The 23,537-nt window shown below is 38.0% G+C and overlaps 1 protein-coding gene across 4 annotated transcripts in view; it reads right to left on the bottom strand.

Annotated features, from left to right (window-relative positions):
- Positions 1-23,537, bottom strand: part of si:ch211-26b3.4 (connector enhancer of kinase suppressor of ras 2) — a 597,975-nt gene that overhangs the window by 273,592 nt on the left and 300,846 nt on the right. For all 4 annotated transcript variants that reach the window (XM_051935079.1, XM_051935080.1, XM_051935081.1 and 1 more), the window contains exon 6: positions 3,337-3,456. In XM_051935079.1, the coding sequence (XP_051791039.1) occupies positions 3,337-3,456 (120 nt within the window). The remainder of the gene's footprint in view (positions 1-3,336; positions 3,457-23,537) is intronic.

Below are 23,537 nucleotides of genomic sequence, written 5' to 3'. Positions count from 1 at the left end.
CAGTATATACTGTATATATATATATATATATATATATATATATATATATAGAGAGAGAGAGAGAGAGAGATAGAGTGAGAAAGAGAGAGTATACATGTACTGTATATACAGTATATATATATATACTATACTATACATATATACTGTACATGCATATATATGTGTGTATATATATATATATATATATATATATATATATATATATATATATATATATATACTGTATATACACACTAGGGGGCTCTGCCCCCTGCCCACTTCACTTGCCAACCCCCATGCGGGTCCTACGCGCTAGTCATTCCCCGGATCTGCCACTTGCTTTTGGATAAACATGAATATCAACTCTGTCTTTGACATCTCCATCTTTTGAAACTATTATCGCTAACAATTCGTCACATGTTGGTTTATTATATATGCGAGTGTGATCTTTCAGATTCATATAGAAATCCAAGAAAACGTTTTTGTCTGTGTTTATCAGATAAATTTCGTGTAAAGTGCGATATTTTTGGATGTATGGATTTGTATCCATTATTGGCTGTAGAATTTCTAATACATCCGATCGTTTACCTCTTTCAATTCTATGTTGCATCGCTTCTCCATGATCATAAATATAAACCTGACCGAATTGTGGTTTCTTTAAAATTAAACTTGTAGTAGCTCTATGTCCATATATTCGATCTCTTTTCACTGTTTCATTATTTCACCGAGTAATAATTTCTGTTTGTTAGCACTAATGCAATCTTTACTATCAGTTTTTTGAGACTTTCGAATTTTAGTACTTTCAAAATCTTTAACCTGCTCTGCATGTGTATCATGCCAATGTTTCTGAACATCTTTACGACGTTCTACTTTGTCTTCTACTCTTTGGACCTGTTAGGTTTTCAATTCATTTCTTGGCACAAAGTCTTGTCTCACAGGACATGAAATTATCTCTCGGAAAATGTCTCGTCTCCTCTCTTGGAAAAAGTCTTGTCTTGTCCCAAGATTTTTTTATATAATAGATATATAATATAATATATATATATATATTGTGATGGATGGCCACAGCCATTACCTGGCCAGGACACTAGCTGTATGGGAAGATTGGGGGATAGAGCATCGGCAAGGCAATACCTTCCCCGGGAGGGCACCTATCCTGGGTGGCTGTGGCACCATGGATTCCCGCAGGGTATGCTGGGTGTTGGAGTTTGGCACAGCCCTGTTGGGTTCCATGGGAGCTGCCAGGAGGAGATGCAGATCCCTTCACTGGGCTCTCACCACACCTGAGAGTGCTTCCAGGTCTGATTAATGAGCCACCTGGAATACTCCCAAGTCAATCATAAAAGGAGCTGCCTCACTCCATTCAGGGAGCCAGAATCGGGAGGAGGTAGACGAAGCTCGATGGGAAAGGAGTGGAGGTGGTGAAAAGAGAAAGAAAGAGAAGAAAAGGACTGGGCTATGGTGTGCTTTGTGTACTGTGCTGTGGGGAGCAGAGAAAAGTGCTCCCCAGCTGTAAATAAACATGTGTGTAGGGCTGAATCTTTTGTCTGCCTGTCTGTGTCAGGCTAGGGTGGTTGTACCTGCCCTGGTGGTCTACAATAAACATACAGTATATATATATATATATATATATATATATATATATATATATATACAATAAACAATAAACTTAAACTTCACAGAATAGATTAACTATTTCAAGAACAGCAGCCTTGCTGGAGTTTTGAAAATGAAAGTGCCATGGTTATGTATGCTGCCTTTCAAAGAACAGCCAACCTTAATTTTTCTGTAGTCAAAAACTAATGATGAAAAAAGGCAGACTAGCTGACACATTCTTTGCAGAGTAAAAGTCAACCAACAGCCAATTGCATCAATAAGTCTTAAGTGTGGTGGCAGCTATTCACCTAATCCACTCGTGCTAGCGAAACACAGGAAGGTGCAATTTTAGTAAGCTATGGAACACAAACATTAGATGCTGGTGTTTTTGGTAGAATTAATTAACAAAAAGGAGTATCTGCTGTAGCCTGCGGTCGGGGCTCTTGGGAGGACCAGGAGAGCAAGCGTGGATGGAGCGTTACCTCCCTTGGGATTCTAGATGGCAACCCCCCTTGGTTGTAGTGGCGCCTCGGACTCCCGAAGGGCTTCATGGGAGTTGGAGTTCGATACAGCCCTGTTGCGATCTGCAGGTGCCGCCAGGGGGTGCTGCAGCAAGAACTGCTGAGTCCTTATGGGCAGTTCTTCCGCCACACACGGAAGTGCTGCCGGAAATGTGTAATCAAACACCTGGAGCACTTCTGGGTGAACTATATAAGGGACCAGCAGACATCACTCCAAGAGAGAGAGTCAGGAGGAGGGAGACAAAGCTTGACGGAGAGGAGTAGAGAAGAAAGAAAGAGAGAAGAAAAAAAGAAGTATCGGTTTGGTGGTGCTTATTGGGATGTGTTGTGCCTGTGGGAACGGGGAAGGTGTTACCAACAGGCGAAGAAAAAAAACCATTTTGTTTGTTTTATAAGTGTTTGTGTCGGGTCAGGTGTTGATATAGTGCCTTTTTGTTACACTGCCTACACTCTTGACATCATTAAATTAGTCTTTCAAACAAACTCTACTGGAAACCAAGGATTACATTGAATCACATTTGACTTTTTATGCAATTTTCTAGGATTCACTCAGTTTTAAAGGAGTTGCAGCTTAGTTGACACTAGTATCAAAAATATTTAAAAAAAATTTTTAGATCCTATTGGATCAAAAATACCTAAGATGAGAATTCTAAAATCAAGGAAATCAAAGATATATAGGAGGGTTTTATTTACTGAGGACATAAGAAACACACTCTACCCTCAAGATGCAGACCATCCACATGTCAGTTGTTTGCTCTAGTAGGTGAGAGCTTAACCTTGAGGTGGCTCAATATGCCAGTGGTTTTATTTCAGCACTATCTACTATCAAGTGAAATAACTCTCACAAACTATTCTAGGCTGTGATATCTGTAAGTACTTGAACAGAGCCAGTATAACTAAAATATAACTTTAGTGTTAGGTCTTAGGCTGGGCTAGTCAAGGTAATCCCTTTCTCTGTCAAGATAGAAGCTGCTACATCTCCACATCTAATATATTATAATTTAGCAGGCTCAGTGAACATTTTAGAATATTGAAGTTAAGCTACATCACATGAATCTTCATGGAAGTTAATACAAAATCCATCAGTGCAAATTAAATTCTTTCACAAGAAGACTGAGACCAGAATGGAAATCCATTTTTACTGGAGCTAGTTTGATTATAACATTTAAACTGTTTTCAAACTCCATAGTAGTAGAGTGTATGTGATTTACTACACAAGCCACAGATAGAAGTTACATACCAGGCCTTCACTGGGCATGATGTTGGAAAGATGGACAACTTCCAGATGAGCAGACTGTGAAACGAGCGAATCAGAGGAGAGGGAGATGATGTGGTCACAGATTCCAGACAACGTTTTACACTGCATGGAACAGAATTAAAGGACAGAGAAAAAAAAAGGGAGAAAACAAGAAAGAGAGAAAGAAAGCAGAGATATGTTAAAAATAAGTATGCACACCCTACAAATACACAGAATTTCTGTGTTTGCGAATAATGGTTTATTAATATTCATTTAATTTCTAGATGTGTTGATGAAGGTGATAATAATAATTTATAGTGTTTTTTCATGATGAATGACTGTACTACAACATGTCTCATTAAAGCTTATGGGCATTGCTGTAAAACCAAATTATTTACTTTTTTAGTTGAGTAATATTAGTACTGTGCAAAATCCTGTTATATTTTACTGTTCTGTTTCTACAGTATGAATCATATTAAAATGATTGCACACAACTATAAAAAGAAATATTTTACAGATAACAGTTGTACCAAGAACAGTTGTACCAAAATTAATGAGGATTTTTATTTTACAATTAAAAAAAAAAAAACTGACATGTCAATCAAATCTTCAAACCTTACATTCATTTTCTACAAAATCCCCTTCTTGATTGATGCATTTTTGTTTTCATAGTAGAAATGTGAAGATTTAATTGCAGTAGGACTCAATTCCAGCCATGTGTAAAGAGTAACACACTTCTCAGTTCCGTAAGTGTCATACCCTGTTCCTCTCTGACTTATTCATCAGTTTAATCCATGTTGGTTTTGTTACAGGCAGTTTAAAGATAATGACTATAATATCTAATCACTGTTATTTTCCTCATTTTTAAGTGCTCTACTCATCGTCTGACACAGCTAGTGCTCATGCAGTCACCTGTGTATACATACTGCTGAGGGCGTGATTGTTCACCATGCCTGATGGGACCAAGCAAGTCGCAGAAGAAAGTTGTAAAAGATGTCAGGGGGCTCTTATATCACTCCACTTTATCAGCAGCTTCGATGTTGCTGACCTGGAAGAATATCTGCTGTCCCCACCTTACTCCATGTATATCTTTACCATCTGCAGCTTCCAATCTCCTGGCCTTTCAAAGATAATCATCAAAGCTATATTCTGAAGATCATACAAGATCAACTACTGTTCAATACTTTTGTCAAGCCCAATTAACTCTCATTAGATGAGGTATGCCCAACTTGAGACTCTAAACTCTTTATTGTTTATCTATCTCCCTATTTAGTAAAAATGTTGAAGATGTACATCAAGGTGAGCCTTTGGGATTTATTCCTCTACAAGAAATTCTCCCACCACACACTATCTAAATAAATTGTTCATGTCTGCCTTTTTCAACTGTTAGACTACAGACAGAACTACTACTTTCAATATCACACATACCTGTATTAATAGTATAAGGAATTTCATGGTAATACCAATATGCTCATTTCTTTTCACATAACCCTTGTATATTTCAGTACTGTTATATTTAGGAACTAAGACTTTCAACAGTTATTACAGACAAAGGATATTTGAAAAATCTGGAATAAAAATACTTCAAGCATGGATTAACATTTGAAATGTCCATTTAAGCAAATCCAAACTATGAAAAAAAAAAAAAGAAAATTAATCAAAATCCACTCCATTCAATCACATTGTGAATGTGTAGATTTTTGGGAATTTCATGTTAGAGTTTAATTTTGTATTATAGAACCCTTTTACATTTAAAAAAATGCTACATTTATTAAAATGAGCAGGCCTTTCTTAATAGTAATTTGGTAACAGTAAAAATATAAAAATGCAGTCTTCAGAGTTAAAAATTAGATTTGAATTAAGCCCAAAAGATATTTACTAGAAGCCACCACAGAAATCCTAAAATAATTAGAAATCTCACTTTAGTAAACAGAAAATATAAGAAACGTATTCTCAAAAATAGTGTTAAATTAAGGTTTCTTGAAAATTTTGGAATAAGAGTTAAAAGAGCAAACATTTAAGACTACCGCACTTAATTAAAAATGTCTGAAACATAATACAGAGATGGAAAAAAAACGCGCTATTGTGAAGGACTGATGTATCCATCAGGGTTGGTTCCTGCCATGAACTCAATGCTTTGTTCCTGTTTGCAAAATATCCTTTGATAATAAAGAAGTCCTTTTAATTCTTTAGTGTTGGCCAAACAATGAAATCTTACTCTGGTACTATGGATTTTATGATAAATTCTTTATGTAGAATGCAGTCTCCTAGAGCTTGACTATTCCTTGTAGATAAATCATACATAGATACACAATCTGCAATCAACACATACACACAGTACACAACACTAAAATGGCTATTTATCATTTGGCTCAATGTCATTGTAAGATATTTGTCAATGTTCCAACCTGCCACAAACTAGTGTTGTAAATCTTTGTGAAGTTCACAGATACAGATGCTTGCTATTTCAATGATAAAGAAGTCTTTACCTACAATGTGAACCCTGTCAGTATCATAGTATCAGCCATCCGCCATAATATTCTCCAGCATAACTAAGACCAAGTGTTGTAGCGTGTAATTTTGCATATAAGTTTATAAATATTTTGTATGTCTTTATTTGTATGTTTAAGTACCCCACTCCCTTTTAGGACTGAGTCTCTTTGTAATTTTTACAATAGGGTTCGGGGACGGGCCTAAAACAAGTTTGACAAATGTTTCTCTGCAGGACTCTCTCAATCAACCTCCACAGGAAAGCCAGACTGCCTAGCTGGCAAACATCAGCTCAACAAATGGTTTTGGGGGCAGGTGTGAAGGTATTCTGTGACCCTTTGGTCTGAAGTATGGGTGTTTGGAATTGGCTTGTATCAGAAGCCATTAAGTACCATGACACCCTATTGGCTGTAGGAGTTAGACAGAAAATCTATATATTTGTTTGCTTTACCTCTCACTCTTTCTCACTTACTAACATCTGATGAAAGGGCATCTCACACACCACGAACTGAAAAGGACAACACAATGAAGAGCACAGCTCGACAGCCATATTGAGACAGGCATGCAGCTTGTTCTGAAGAAAGCTGACCAAAAATGAGGACTTAACTACAGACATTTTAAGTAACAAACAAGTCTGTGTGCCGCCTGAAACTACACAGCACCATTTATCAGGTTGTATGGTTGCCATTATTCAAATGTATTTTGCTTATTGTTATTATATATGAATATTACCAATAATAAATTATTTAAATTGTAACTTAACTCCTCTTTGTCTTTTACTACACCTAATTGCCTGAGGTTAAACTGTACATGTAGAAGGGAAGGTGGAAAGAAGTTATATACTATAATACCTTATAAACAGTGGTAAGTCTGTGAGATTTGAAGCATTCTGAAAAAGGCTACATATTAATAATACAAAAGGGGAAAGCAGAGTAATATATTACTCTACGAAGACAAAGCACCAAGAAAAAACTAACAGCTGCGTGGAACTCCAATTTCTAGTTTTTCCTCTAAAAGTCTCTGCCTTCTTATTGAAATCTATCAAAGGATTTGTTTCCTTTCCCTGCCTAACATCTTTCTTCCTCTTAAGTATCCAGCCCCACCTAGCCTGTCAAATGCACACAGGCAGTTGCCTTGTCAGCCAGTCTGTGAAAATATATCTGCTGGTGGTTATAATGCTTTCTCACAAAAAAAGAAATGGATGCTGAGTGAATTATAACACCATAAAATGATTTTGAAATTAATTTTCAAGGATCCCCACCCCATTTTGATTTTAGGACTTGAGGGGTCCAAAAAAGATGTGTTGCAGCCAGGGATTTTTCCTTGGCTTGTATTTATTCTGTGTTTTTGGGGTTTTTTTGCTGCTTTTTAAATTTTGCATTATTATTTTCCATTTTTATTAGTTTTGATTATTATTTGTTAACAATATTCTGCAGCTTTTTAATAAGCTGCAATTTCGTGTGCTTTGTGGATGGAGACCCAGAAAGAAGGAGCCACCCTGAAGTTAATGTTGCTGCCTCTCCTTCTGGATTTATATTTTCAGTCAGAATTGAGACCCAGTGCTAGAGTATTGAATTTGATATTTATTGCTTTTTGTGAATTTTCTGCCTTTGTTTTTTTTCATTTCTGTTTTTTAGTTAGTTACTTTGGATTACCTTTATAGACATGTCCATTTTGCTTTTATGAGCATTTCTGCTATACTTCTCTATTTTTGTTAATAGACTTTCAGTTTATGATGATTCATGGTTACCCTACTGTTTATAAGTCCCAGTTTTAATGGTTTCTCTCCCTTGTTGAGACTTTGTGACATTCATAGTATGAAAACTTTAAAGGTAAGATCCCTATTGTTAGGCCTGCTTAGGCAGAAGCCTACAGGTAGCAGTGTGGGTAGACTCCATCCTACAACAGGTCCCTGATGCACTGGGTCCCCTGTGTTTTGTACCTTGCTTTGGCCACTTGTAACCCTGCTTTTGAATAAGTAAGATTGAAAAATATATTAATAAATAACTGAAATCAATGTTGAAAGTACCAGAAAAAAAGATAAAGGAAGTGTACAAATATTCAAAAAACAATCCATTCATTTTCTAAACCAGTTTATTCTGTTATAAGTTCAGTTTTAAGCCAGAATAGGGTGCCTGTTTATTAGAGTAATCTTTCACACATACACGCTTTCAAACTCATTAATACTGGAAATTCAGAGTGTTTCAGAGAGAAGTTTCCTGAAATGCACACATACCTCACTGTACCAGAATAAAACCTACATTATATGGTCACAAAGTGAATGTGCAAATTCCTTACAGATAGGAAACAAGACTGGAACTGAACCCAGATCCCGGCAACAATGCTGACCACTGTGCTACTCAATCCAAAACTTGCATAATGATAAAATAAAAATTATCCTAACATTATTAATTCAATGTGTTACTCTAATGGATGACTGAAGATGGTGTTGCCACAATATGCAAACAGATACGTTGAAATGTTATATAGGATATATGTAAGATAATATGTAGCAGAACCTGATTTAAAACTCTGATGAATCAAAATGAGATTACTTCTAACATTAAACCCTGACACTAACTCACAACATTAATAATTATGTATTTATTTTACCTAGCTAAAGAGTACAAGTTGTGAAGGATAAAAAAAGGTCCTGAACAGCAATATAAATAACCAAATAGCTAAGTTGGTTTGGTGAAAACACCATCAACTTAACGTATAAAACATTTCTCAATGTCATTTTGTGAAAAACTGCAACCACTATCATCAAACATAATATCCTGCTGCCAAAGAAGCTTTTTTTTTTTCAATTTACACAACTAAGATAGATTTTGTTTGTACAGCTTTTTCCATCTTTGAAAAAAAAAAATGCCGGAAAAAAAAACAAACTCTGCAAAATTACCGTATGGTGGATATTAAAGGTTGCTTGGCAACAGGTGATTCCCACTTTAATGGTGTATAAAGTAACTATCTTGAGATTAGCTTCTCTAAATGGAATACTTTAATGCTATCTACTCTATTGTAACCACTCACATTACTGAGACAAAGTAAATTAAATATTTTGTTCAGGTGTTTGTATAAAATATAGGAATACAAAGAGAAGTCGCTGATTGTAAAGACATTTACACATTTAGCATTGTTGTTGTTAGACCTATAATGATTCTCTTTCATTTTGCTTTTTATAACCTCCCTTAAAATCAAATCCACAGGTATTAGACATGGATTTTTGGGTACCAGGAAATTGTTAATCTCTTCCAGTCTTCTGACTGGAAAATCTCTTACTCACTATATTCAGATGTGCAGATCTGTTCTTTATTACAAACTCACTGAAGCTCACAGTTATTTTCTCCTTAGCTTTTTGTAAGTGACATACACAAAAAATTTCTTGTTTCGCAGACTGCAATCTTCCGGGTCCTTACATTCTTATTTAGAAGTATGAATGTATATTGTGGCCACTAGGGGGAATATCCGAGCCCTGAACCTCAGACCAAACAGAAACAGCAAATCATGGGTTCAGATAAAGTTATTTCATTTGTAAAAGTACATTGCCAGGCTTCTTTTAATCAGTCCAGTCCAGCACAGCACAATACAATATTATATGTTCCTTCCTTCCTTTTTGTCTCCTTCCACTTTTCCCAGGCAAGCCTTGTCTACTTCCTCCCAACTCCAACTCCCTGAGTAAGGCAGACTTGTCATGTAATGCCAGATCCCAGGAGAATATCCTGTGCCACCGCATTGCACCATCATATTGTAAGGAATCACTTTCAGATGAGGCTGAGCAGCCATAAAGCAGGACAGACATCCTCAACCCCAGTGGCCCCTGGGAGCACAAACTGGGGGCACGCCAGTGGAGCACCACCACCTAGTCCACTGGGAGACTTTTTCCCCCAGGTATCGCTCTCCCAATGTCCTTACATTATCCCTGCCTGGCACCTGAGGCAGAGAGCAACATTCATGCTAGCCAGGATGTTCATCCATCACATACATCACACTGGAATGATGTTCTTCTGGCCGGGCAATGTATGGCCTTTCATCCTGGCAGGCAGGTCAGTCTGCCTGCCTGTCTGCATTACAAATTTATCGGATGAATACCGTATATACTCGTGTATAAGTCGGGTCTTGAAACCCGAAAAATCGATCATAAAATCAGACCCCAACTTACAGTATGTGCCCATTCAAAAATGCAACACTAAATTTTTTTTTTTACCTCTTCTTGCCTCCTCTAATCTCACACCAGTTTCTCCGACACATCGAATTTTGTTGCAGCAGCGCAGTAACCAATTTCTTTCGCCACTTTAACAACTTTTAATTTAAAACCAGCTTCATATTTTCTTCTGCTCGAATGCTCCATCGTAGATAAGGGATGGTCTTACAATAAAGGTGTTTGAGGGTGCAAGATACAAAAAACACAAAAAAGTGCAAACGTAGTTCGGGTATTACCGTGTGGTCACGTAGGCACAATACATAGAAAAAAAAGACAATGTGCTCCATGGTTGCTCTCTCAGTTGGGTGTTAGCATATCATAATCTCTTGGACCAATAGCGTGAGTTCTGATGCACTCGACTTCTCCGACCGACATTATAAAATATAGGAAATTATACGGTAAAATCAAGCTCTGACTTATCAGCGGGAGAACTTAAAACGTGAGAATATATGGTATATATAGCTTAATGTACTGTATATAATGTTAAAGTATTGTCTAAGAATAATCCCTTACTTTGCACATTTTTCTTTTTCCTTTTTGTTTCTCTCTCCCTTTCCCATCTTTGTTATTTTTTCAGTTTAGGTCTTTACTAGGCCATTAAAATGCTGGCAGGGCCACACCAGAATTTTCCTATGCAGTATGTGTGCAAAATTATCTAATAAAAATATGAAATTGCCTAACTAAGAATCACTCTTCCTCTTTTGCTAATAACTAACGAAGCAGGCCAATTCATGCACCTTTTATTTTGAAAAAAAAATAGTCAAACAATTAATTGCTGGGGCCTGGTCTCTCTTGATTAAATACTTTGTTATCTCATATTTAAGATTGTTCATTAATTAGCAAGTGTTTCCCAAAACCTTTCGTAACCAAACTATAGTGTGTAATTTAATTCGGAAATTGATGAGTTAACTGACTCATTTGTTAACTTCAAAGTCATTCTTTATTTGGACTTTTGCCTGTAATTTTGTCACAGAGAGACACAGGTTGTCCTAAGCAGATAACAAAAAAACACCAATGCTCTTATTTGGACAATGATAATAATAATTATAACTAGGGGGCTTCACCCCCCGTTGGCTTCGCTCGCCAACCACCGTTTTTATTTTTCCGGTACACACTTTTAAGATTTTTTTTTTCTTTGAATTGTTGCTATTTCATTAGTTTTACTTTTATTTCAGAACTTCTGTAAAAACAATACTTGCAATCTTTTGAGTCCCAACATGCTGAATCTTTTAAATGAGGTCAGTGAGACATGTGTTTAATGACTTTGTACCATAATTTAGGATAGGTTTCTCTGTTTGGAATTTAAGCACAGACAAAGCGATGTACATCATCAGCAGTGAAAATTTTTTTTGCAAAGTAACCAATAAATGCATGTGAGGTAAACTCCGTTTTTGAAATTCTCTTGACTTAAACTTCAAAGCCTTACAATATTTACAGTTAGGTCCATAAATATTTGGACAGAGACAACTTTTTTCTAATTTTGGTTTTGTACATTACCACAATGAATTTTAAATGAAACAACTCAGATGCAGTTGAAGTGCAGACTTTCAGCTTTAATTCAGTGGGGTGAACAAAACGATTGCATAAAAATGTGAGGCAACTAAAGCATTGTTTTAACACAATCCTTTCATTTCAGGGGCTCAGAAGTAATTGGACAAATGAAAAACTGGAAATAAAATGTTCATTTCTAATACTTGGTTGAAAACCCTTTGCTGGCAATGACAGCCTGAAGTCTTGAACTCATGGACATCACCAGATGCCGGGTTTCCTCCTTTTTAATGCTCTGCCAGGCCTTTACTGCAGCGGCTTTCAGTTGCTGTTTGTTTGTGGGCCTTTCTGTCTGAGGTTTAGTCCTCAACAAGTGAAATGCATGCTCAATTGGGTTAAGATCAGGTGACTGACTTGGCATTCAAGAATTTTCCACTTCTTTGCTTTAATAAACTCCTGGGTTGCTTTGGCTGTATGTTTTGGGTCATTGTCCATCTGTATCATTTGACTGCATTTAGCTGGATTTGAGCAGACAGTATGTCTCTGAACACCTCAGAATTTATTCGGCTGCTTCGGTCCTGTGTCACATCATCAATAAACACTAGTGTCCCAGTGCCACTGGCAGCCATGCACGCCCAAGCCATCACACTGCCTCCACCGTGTTTTACAGATGATGTGGTATGCTTTGGATAATAAGCTGTTCCACGCCTTCTCCATACTTTTTTCTTGCCATCATTCTGGTAGAGGTTGATCTTGGTTTCATCTGTCCAAAGAATGTTTTTCCAGAACTGTGCTGGATTTTTAAATGTTCTTTAGCAAAGTCCAATCTAGCCTTTCTATTCTTGAGGCTTATGAGTGGTTTGCACCTTGCAGTGCACCCTCTGTATTTACTTTCATGCAGTCTTCTCGTTATGGTAGACTTGGATATCGATACACCTGCCCCCTGGAGAGAGTTGTTCATTTGGTTGACTGTTGTGAAGGGGTTTCTCTTCACCATGGAAATGATTCTGCGATCATCCACCACTGTTGTCTTCCGTGGACGTCCAGGTCTTTTAGCGTTGCTGAGTTCATCAGTGCTTGTTTCTTTCTCAGGATGTACCAAACAGTAGATTTTGCCACTCGTAATATTGTAGCAATTTCTCGGATGGGTTTTTTCTGTTTTCGCAGCTTAAGGATGGCTTCTTTCACCTGAATGGAGAGCTCCTTTGACCGCATGTTGTCTGTTCACAGCAAAATCTTCCACATGCAAGCACCACACCTCAAATCAACTCCAGGCCTTTTATCTGCTTAATTGATAATGACATAACGACGGACTTGCCCACACCTGCCCATGAAATAGCCTTTGAGTCAATTGTCCAATTACTTTTGAGACCCTGAAATGAAGGGATTGTGTTAAAAAAATGCTTTAGTTGCCTCACATTTTTATGCAATCGTTTTGTTCACCTCACTGAATTAAAGCTGAAAGTCTACACTTCAACTGCATCTGAGTTGTTTCATTTAAAATTCATTGTGGTAATGTACAGAACCAAAATTAGAAAAAAGTTGTCTCTGTCCAAATATTTATGGACCTAACTGAACATACTTCTGACATATCACCTGTGTCCATATATTCGATCTCTATTCTCCTTTTCGTTATTTCTCCAAGTAATAATTTCTCTTTCTTTACGCTAATGCGATGTTTACTTTGTTTGTTTTGACACTGTCATTTTTTTCTGCTTTCATATTCTGTATCTTGCTCTGCATGTGTTTCTACAAGTCTTTTCAATTCCATTTTTCATTATCTCTAACCTGCTCTGCATGTGTTTGGCTCCTTGTTTTTTAAGCTCTTTATGATGTTTTACTTTGTTTTCTACTCTTTTTTATTTTTGACCTCGCTTTATCCTGCTTTTGTTTCAATGACACCTGGTGATTACTTTCCCTTTTTCGAGTAATAATTTCCGTTTGTTTGCGGTCCTGGGATCTTTACTTTCTTTTTTTTTTATACTTTCTAATTTTCCTACTTTCATAGTCTTTAACTTTCTCCACGTGTATATCACACCACCTTTTTTTTTTTTTTTTGGAGCCTTTTGAATTCCACTGGTTTCATACTCTGCTCTGCATGTGTATAGCGCCAACGTCCGGACTGGACGTGCTTTTTTTCAATTCCACTTGTTCCTGGCTGATAATTACTTTCCTTATTTTCTGAATTTGCAACTAGATTTTTCTTTTTTGTCTCTCCAACGCTTTTGAGTCTATTTTCTCTGCGCTGATTTCTGCCTGTGTCACTTCGCTCACCCACACCCATGTTTGGTTTACCGGATATACAATTTAAAGAGATTGTTATTTTCTTGGGAATTGTTACATTTGCATTAGCTTCATTTTTACTTTAAAAACTTTTGTAAAAACAATACTTGTCTCTTTCTTGCCAGACGTGTAATGCTGCTCACGTTGTGAAGGGGGGGGCGGCTGAACGCACACTAAGGATATGCCGTCGAATCATCTGCTGTCTTTTTGCAGCTTGAGAGCTGCCTGTTCTGATTGTCGCATGTCGTTGTTTTAAGAGCTGGGAGCACATGATGCTTGTCTGCCAAATGCAATCCAACAACTGCTAGGTTAGATGTCTGTGGACTTGTTTTAAATGATGGCTCACTGCCTTCTCTCATGTGACATTGTAAAAATAATACTTGCCCTTTATTTCCGGCCCCAGGCATGGTTAAATCTCTTTCTTGCAGGACGTATAACGCTACTCGCGTTGTGAAGGGGGGGGGGGGGTGCCCTTTGATCATTTTAAAGCCTGTACACCCGCTGTCCTTTTTGCTACTTCGTGTCTCTGCTGCTCGCGTTGTGATCGCTTCTCCGTCATCATAAATAAACACCTGTGTTTTCTTTGAAATTAAACTTGCCTTTGCTTTAACTCTTGTGGGACCACAGATTCTCATAGCGTATGTTCCATAATTGTGCAAATCTACATTATGTGCATTGAATGCTGTGAATGCGAAAAGACTTTATATGCTTTATATGCACTGAGACCCCTGTATCTGTGTGTGCTGCTTCCCTTTACACTACTGATTTTTTTTTGCCCATTCTCTTTCGTCTCGTGGTTCTTTTATTTGTCTTCCATGATCTTAACGTGAAGATCACATATCGTCGCCTAGTCATTCATTCTACAGGATTTTTTTTTATAATAGAGAGATAATAATAATAATAGGTCAATGTTGCAATAAAAATATAAAATCATAATGTAGGCTATAAATTAGCCAAAATGGACTCTTTGTAGCTTTAACACATGTAGACAATTTGAGCAGTTACTTAGTTAGCCAATCAAATTTTCTGTGTTATCAGTTTCATTCTTTAATGTAGGAAAATGGATCACCCCTTAGCGCCAGTGATGGCAATGGCAGTTATCCAGAGAATTGTACCAATCAAGCCGAGACATCCAAAAAAACCAAGTTGCTGATCTAAACACTGTTTTGCTGGCAGACATGAACCCCTTGGACCATTACAATAATCTATGATTAACACAGAAATGCAGGCTCCCCTTGGTAAAACAAAGACCCTCCTTAATCTGGTGCAGGACAACCTGGAAAGGGGAACACACCAGAATTTTGCATACAGACTTACTGTGCAGCTTCTGGCAGCTCTCCATTTTTATGCCACCAGTGGATTCCTGTAGACTGTCAGTGATGCATATGGCCTAAGCAAGTCTGCTGTGTCCAAATCTATGCATGAAGTGACCAGATAACTATTACGCTGCAGCTACACACAATTTCCAACTGGTGGGAGTGCCTTGCATGACACTAAAATTATTTTTATAATGTTGCAGGCATACCTGGTATTGAATGTGCAGTGGACAGAAGAATGCTCATCCCTATTCATACTCTCAGCCTCTCAAATCCCATCTACACTTGTCAAAAAGGGTTCTCAGTGCAAATTGTCCATATGATTTGCAACCGACCATCAGGAACTTTTTACAGACATTGTGGCCAAGTGGCTTGAGAGTGCACATGATGTTTATATCTAGTTCAGCTCTGGAGTACTGTACATCAGAGGGGAATGGTGTGTTGGCTGCTGGCTGGTTACTAGGGAACAGTGGGTACTCTCTTCATGAATATCTGCTAACTTCATTGTTGTATCCTCAAACCATGGCTAAGGAAGTTCTCAGGAGGCCTAAGATTTTCCCCTGAAGTCTGCTGTGTTGTTATTGTTCTATGTGCTATTCTGCACAACATTACAGTACCTGCTGGCATACCACTTCCTCAAGAGCATCAGCAAGATGACATTAAGGTGACAGAGGAAGACAACATTGAAGTGGTAGGAGGGAGGGACACCAGGACAGACTGAACATCGGAGAATATATCTTCAGAATTATATAGCTTGATCTATTTTTTAACTAATCTTTCGAAAATCTGTAGTGTTTGTTTGACATTATCTTTGTTTTGTTTTAAAACGTCAAATACATATATTCAACTTTGTCTTCTTATTTCACGTGCAGTAAAAAATACAAAAAGTGTCTGAAAGTACAAAACAAGAAATAAAGGATAGGCAAAATAGGAAAATATGGCAAAAAAAAAAAAAAGAGTTTGAGCCTGGTTGGTCTGGTGCATGTGTCATGCAAAGAGTCCATAAACCATTGACACAGTGACAAGATAAATGTGTTTAACGGATACAGTATTTTATGTAACACCTTCATAATTAGTTAATCAGTATTAATATTAATTAAATATTCATTAATTGTGAGAAAGTCACATCATGGTTTGGCGGTTTTTGACATGGTTTTGATGTGGTTTGATGGTTTTTGACTAATAGATTAAATTAATTTTTTCTTTATTTTGAGTGATTTTGAATGATTTAATTGATTTTGTATTACTTTTTTACATTTGCATATGTTCAACAATATAATATATATTTCACAATTGAAATATGTGCAATCAATGTTCCTATTATCAACTGTCTTTCTCACACAGATGCAGGGGAGAAGCCAAAAAAGAATTACCGATACTTTAAACTCATTCGTTAAAAGTCACATAATGAAGGCCTGTGGGAAAAACTCAGTTGTTCTGTATCTACTTTGTTCGATATCTTGTTCATTATACACTAAAATCAATTGGTTTTGGGAAATAAACCTTTGTTCTTTCTGCACTATGATTCCGCACTTCATTGAAACAGGAACATCATACTCTTGGCTTCTTTCAAAAAAAGTGGTAGGAGCACACAAAGGCTTCCTTGGTGACTTTTCAAAATTGATCAAGTTCCTCCTTTGCAGTGGGTGAAAATCAAGATGCAGCCTCATGTCTTGTGAACAATGAATTTCTCACATTGAACATTTGACAAACAAGAGGAGACAATTCAGTCCATCAAGCTTGTTTGTTTTGCTAATAGCTAAGCTGTCCCAATATCTCATCCAGAGACTTCTAAAAGGTTGTTGAGGTTGTTCTTCTTCAACTACATGCCTCGTTAGTTTGTTCCAGATTCCCACAGAAGTATTTTTTGGTCTCAGTTCCATCCTCTTAATTTCCATTTGTTTCCTTGAGTATGTAATTCACCATTAAGATAAAACAATTCTGCTGGATCTGCTTTATCATGTCTTTGTGAATTTTGAAAATTTGGATTAGATCCCCAGGTAGTCTCCTCTGCTCAAGACTAAACAGGTTAAATTCTGAGTCTGCCAGAGTACAGTGTGGCCTTAAATCCAGGGATACACTTGGTTACTCTCCTCTGCACAACTTCCAGTGCTACTTTGTTTCTTGTAGCGTGGTGACTAGAGCTGCATACAACAATTGAGATGTGGTCTCACTGGTGCGTTCGATAATCTGAGCATAACATCCTTTGATTTATATTCCACAATTTTAACAATATAACCCAACATTTTATTTGCCATTTTAATTGCTTCTACACATTGCTTAGATGATGGAAATGTGCTGTTAACCTAAACCTTTAAATTCTTTTCTGAGGTTACTTTTTGTATTTTGTACATATTTATAATTGAAGTTCATTTTGTCCACATGTAGCACTTTGCACTTTTCTACATTAAATTGCGTTTTCTTAGTGTTTGCCCAATTCTGAAGCTTGTTCAGGTCTTTCTGAATTGTTTTTGCTGCCTCCCCACAGTTTGCCATTACTCCAATATTAGTACCATGTGCAAATTTTTTTTTTTTTTTTTTGTTCTTTATTTCGCCTTATACAATTTCTTGTATTAGGAATTTGGTAGTTTTCACATACCCCTTGGGGTCAGAGCGCAGGGTCAGCCATTGTACAGCGCCCCTGGAGCAATTACAGGTTAAGGGCCTTGCTCAAGGGCCCAGCAGAGCAGTGGCCTTTTTTTGGCAGTGATGGGGATTCGAACCAGCAACCTTCGGGATATCAGCGCAGCTCCTTAGCCTCAGAGCCACCACTCCGCCCTTCACAGGTTTATTAAATATACCAAAATCTATGTCATTAATGTACATCAGAAAAAGTAACAGTCCTAGGAAAGACCCCTGAGGGACTCCACTGATGACCTCAATTGATCTTCTTTCTTTTTTAAACTGCTGTGGTTACCTTTAAGGGAGTAAATGGTATTGAACGTTTTATATCTTTTTGCTGTTATGTATTGCATGGCCTTCACTGGCAAAAGTGAAATGCAAAAATGTACAATTTAAAACAAAAAAGAAAAGACAATAGGTGGTTCTTATTTCAAAGCAGCCGAGACCTTCAAGCCCATCACTAAACTGGAAGGTTTAAGTTGGACATGTATGCACAGACCCAAAGGTACACAGTAAATTGCAGAACCAAATGGTTCAGCACTCAGCAATAAACAGACTAGCACAAAGGCAGTTTCATATACCAAAAGAAGCAATATCTTATAGGTTAGTAATTATATTGAGCATATGACCAAAAATGGGAAAATACCTAAGAATTCAAAGTTGGGGGATCTGGAGTGCCCCACAGGCCCTTAAGACAGAAAAACCACTGGTTGTTACCCAAAGAGATTGCATTTGGTTTTGTTGGAGATGTTAGAGTTGCACTCACTTGACATAAATAAAAGAACCCTAGATGACTCGTCTGACTGTGGCATTAGCCTTTGTTTCCCCCAAGCATGTAAGAGTTACCTGAAATGTGTTTTAATATGAGGTTTAGTTTATTGGATTTTTTTGGTTTTATCTTGGCTTGGATTATGAGTATTATTATTTTGTTGCTCATTCGACCCTGTCATTACTCTCCCTAGGGTTTGGATATTTTAGGTTAAATTGGGTTCTCCAAGGTGTTCTATAGCTTTTGACTAGCAAGGTATAATGTATATATATATATATATATATATATATATATATATATATATATATATATATATATATATACTGTATAATATACACTGTATATATATTGTGGTGAGTGGCTGGGGGTGGTACCCAGCCGGGATGCCAAGGAGGACCAGAGGAGGGCTTACGCCTCCTCTAGACCATGAGGGTGCGACTGCTCTGGTGGCTTTGGGGACCACGGAAACAGAGCTTAGAAGCTCAACCCTATAGGGGCCCTTGGTCACCCCCAGGGGGCACCCTAATGCCTATGGAGCCCTGGCCCTCAGCACTTCCGCCACACCCGGACGTGCTGGGGGGAAGAAGACCAGGGACACCTGGAGTGTTTCCGGGTGCGCAGCCGGTACTTCCGCCACACTGGGAAGTGTCGGTGAAAGCTAATCGGGAGGCACCTGGAGCACGTCCGGGTGATTATAAAAGGGGCCGCCTCCCTCCATTCGTTGGCTTGAGTTGGGAGTGGAGAAGGATGGAGCTCGGGAGGAGAGGAAAGGAGGCGGCCTGAAGAGAGGCATTGTGTGAGAGGCCTAAACTTTGGGGGAGTTTTGGGGTTGTGTGTACTTTATTGTTGTAAATATGAATAAACGTGTGTTGGGTGTTGTACCTACGGTGTCCACCTGTCTGTGTCTGGGCCGAGCTCCACAATATATATAGGGAGAATCACTCGAAAGAAAATATTTTTGTAATAACTCTCGCTAGGACGAAGCAATCTGAATGAAACAATGTGCAATGTGCTCCTCAGTATATGGTGCTTGGAACAAGCCGGGATGCCCCTGCATCGGAGCAATGAAATAGGCTCCGGACAGTCATCACAACATTTAACCTCCATTTGCAACTTCTGGGTGCATACTGGCCGTACCTCTTCACTCAGTCACTCGACTTCTCATCAGGATGGTGGTGTATAGCATTGAGCGACGCGTCTTCATGGTGCAAACCTATTGGGTCACCAATTCATTTAAGTGATATCAGAATCAACTGGATGATCGTGAGTTAACAGAACATTACTTCCAGCAAGATGGAGAAACATGTCACACATCGGCAAGGAGCATGGCAGAAACTGAGCCCTTCTTTGGCAACAGGGTCATTTCACAGGGGCCACCACCAGATCTGACACCACCAGACTTCTTTCTTTGGGTTATGCTCAAAGGAAAAGTATATCAGAACAAGCCTCGCACTGTGGAAGACTTGAAGGAAAACATCCAACGTGAAACTGCTGTTATTCCCCACCGAGATGCTTGCCGATACATTCAGGAACATGGAGCATCACATCAAAATGTGTCTGGCAGAAAGTGGAAACCACTTCCAACATTGCATGTAATGCAATCGATTACACATATGTCAAGGTATGTAGTGAATTTTTTTGATTCAGATTGCTTCATCCGAATGGGAGTTACAACAGAATATTAAAGGCCTATAGAACATAACATTCTGAAACTCTCATAATCCATAATGTGGTGGTGGCTGGAGAGCCTGTCCTAGAAGCATTGTGCGCCAGTAAATTGCAGAGCTATTCGTGCATATATTGCAGCTATAAATATTACCTCAGTATTACCACTGCTTTTGCATGATTTAGATTTCCTAGATCTGCATTTAATGGAAGTGAATGCACAACCTCACAAACACATACATGCATGCACACACGTACTGTATTTGCACACTGTCACTGGGCTGCTGAAGGCTAACTTCCCCAGGGAAGAAAGCAGCAGCTAGGTTTTGCATTATTGAACACTAACTGCCAACAGAAATGCTTAAAAATCTTCTTTTGAAAAAATATGCTTGTGCTTCTAAATAACCCATATGCTTGTTCCCTTTGCTTCCAGGATCAAGCAGCTTCTTCTTGGAATGTGATGCTTGAAGCTGAGTTCACAAAAAGAATGAGTCTTTCGCCCAAGTGCCCCAGTACTGAATTTCATCCCTCCATTACTTCTGTTTCATTTTTAATCCATGTGTTCTGCAGTGTCTAATTTAATTATACACGCTTTCTGTCCTCTACATTAATATATTATTTATGTTTCTAAAGTCTATTTATAGCACACATCATAGAATATGTAACCTTAAATGCTGCCAGTATTCAACAAGCCCTACAATAACACATCCTTATTTTAAAAAGAAAAAATGGGAATTTACTGTTATGTCATTATTGACAAAAATGTTACACTAACTAAATTAATTTGGCACATGAAGTAAAACATTTGTAAATGATGCTACTGTCAATGGACTGTTCATAGCAAATAAACCACAAAGTCTGCAAATTCAGGAAAAAAGCAATTTCCTACAAAAGAAATGCCCTATAGATAAATCAATGCTAATCCCAACCATTTAAAAAGAAAACAAGTAAAATGATGTATGCAGTGGTCCCTCTGGCTGGCAGCCCATGAATTGACAGCACAATTGCAAGCTCATTGGTAAAGGGTACCAATGCCTGCATGCCAGCATACACAGAATGCATGCAGAAAATCAATCCCCTAAACACATTTGCATAGGCCTGCTACAGAAGCATCTTCAGCACTGTATTGGCTTTCTGTCGCTTAGTAACAGTGGGATCACCAAGGAGATCGGTAATAGCCAGGTGTCCTCCAGACAGAGTGACAATACAAATGCGCTTTGGCACATGTCAGCATGTCTATAAACTTTCAAGGTGCCACACTGCAACACTGTCGCCAAAGTGGGGGGACTACTAAGTCAGTCTAGTATTGATGAAAGAGAGATTTCAGCATGCTTAGTAAATTGCTAGAAATTAAGTGAAGTACTCACAATTCAATTATGTTATATTGCATTGAAATTGTAGTATAAATAAATAAGCATATAATTACGCTAATAAATTGAAAACAATTGCCAATATTCCATAGTCCTGTATATATTATGGTAATTGCAGGTTTCTATTTCTCTTTTATCATTTGTCTGTAGTAATAAGGCTGCATATCCTTTCTGTTTATAAACTATTCTATTTATGGATTGTGAAGTGCAGGTGTCTAAAAAAAATAGAAATCAACCCTGAATAGAAAGCCATTCCATTGTAATGCAGACACACACATATGCCCACACTTGCTCTGAGTCCATTCATTATCTTCAATTCACCTATCACCATTTCTTCAGGAGGTAAGAGGAAGTCACAGTGCTTTAGATGATGCTCTGGCTTTCAGAGGGTGAAGTGGCAACTCCAGGTGAAATGTACATCCAAGCAGGAATCAATCCCTGGTTCCAGCATTGTAACAAAGCGAATCTACCCAATAAACTACTGAGCTGTGCACTATTCATATTTTATTCAAACAGTGATAGCTGTCTTGCTTGTATCCTCCTTAGTCAGGATTGGAATTATGCATTACTTTCTCTATGTATGTAATAGATATACTGTACATATAGAAAGTATTGTGTCCAGCCCCACATTTCAAATTAAAGTCTCCAACAATGTTTATGTTTTTGGTAACCGTGAACACTTGCATATCTTTGGAGTAATATCTGGGCTGTCTTGCATTTGTGTGTTTCTGTCCGTGTGTCATAATGTCAGACAGGTCAGGTCAAGTTGGGGAGCATGCACTGGTACAGTGCGTTGCCACACTCACCACATGACGAAACAGCTCAGGATCCTGGTTGGCAGCCCCCAGACAGACACGCAGTCCACTCACACCCTCTGGAAATTACCCTCTATCTGCCGCACCCAGGTGTTACATGACTGTCCCCTTGGCCTGGTCCAGCTACTCGGGTCCTCAGCAATGAGGATCCTGTGAGCCGGATCACCCTCGGGGAATCGCGCCACATGGACGTAGTGCCGTAACTGACTCTCCCTCACAATGCAGGTAATGTGCCTCATTTGGGATTCCATGAGTAACTGCTCATTCAACACAAAGTCAAACCAGCAGTACCCAAGGATTATCTGAAGAGACACAGCACCTTAGGATTCCAGTCTTTGTCTCAGGTCATTGGATAGCGTCCATGTCTCACAACCATATAGTAAGAAATGATAACTCAAAAACTTATCGCTTACTCCAAATAAAACTCTTTACATTTATTAGTTGTGTGAAACACGAAAAGCTTCACTTCAGTAGATTTTGCTTTACCGGGGTCTCTAGATATACCAAAGGAGTATACTGTATATAGGAAAAATATTTTAACAGGGTCAACATTTTGAACTCATAACATTATGTAGGGAATGTAATGTTCTGCATACACCACTTTCAACTGTTGTTCTGAAATTAAATTTTCCAATTTACATATAAAAGGAAAAAATAATTTGTTATCAAAGTTTAATGATTATTATAAAATTATACTATTCTCCATAATCTGCTCTTCTTGCTGTAGTAATTTAAAAGGGGTTTAGCAGGCCTTACTTGCAATGTCACCGAACAAACACATTACTATGTAAAATAATTGTATGTTTACTCCAAAAAACATTTTGCTGTTTTATAATGAGAACATGACAGTATAGCATAATCAAGTCCCATGTTGTGATAGGAATGTGCAGAAATGTATTGTAATTCTGATTTTGGTTCACTTTGCCCGTTTCCATTAGCAGCAGTGTGACGATGCGGGTTAGCTCCACACGCCTATCGTCCTTCCAGGAGCCCTGAATCCGACACTGTTGGTAATGTCACCGATGAGCTTGGCAGTAAAGCACAACAAATGGAGCAAGGGGATGGTGCAAAAGTGCTTTTATTAAAACAACAAACAAAAACAACAGTGTCCAAATAAATAAGTGCAGTGCATCACAGTTTCAAAAAATAAATAATCCATTAAAACAGAAGTGAAATAGTGGA

Source organism: Erpetoichthys calabaricus, chromosome 12, assembly GCF_900747795.2.
Source record: "Erpetoichthys calabaricus chromosome 12, fErpCal1.3, whole genome shotgun sequence".
In the NCBI taxonomy this organism is placed as follows: domain Eukaryota; kingdom Metazoa; phylum Chordata; class Cladistia; order Polypteriformes; family Polypteridae; genus Erpetoichthys; species Erpetoichthys calabaricus.
This window is presented reverse-complemented; position numbering and strand designations above follow the sequence as displayed.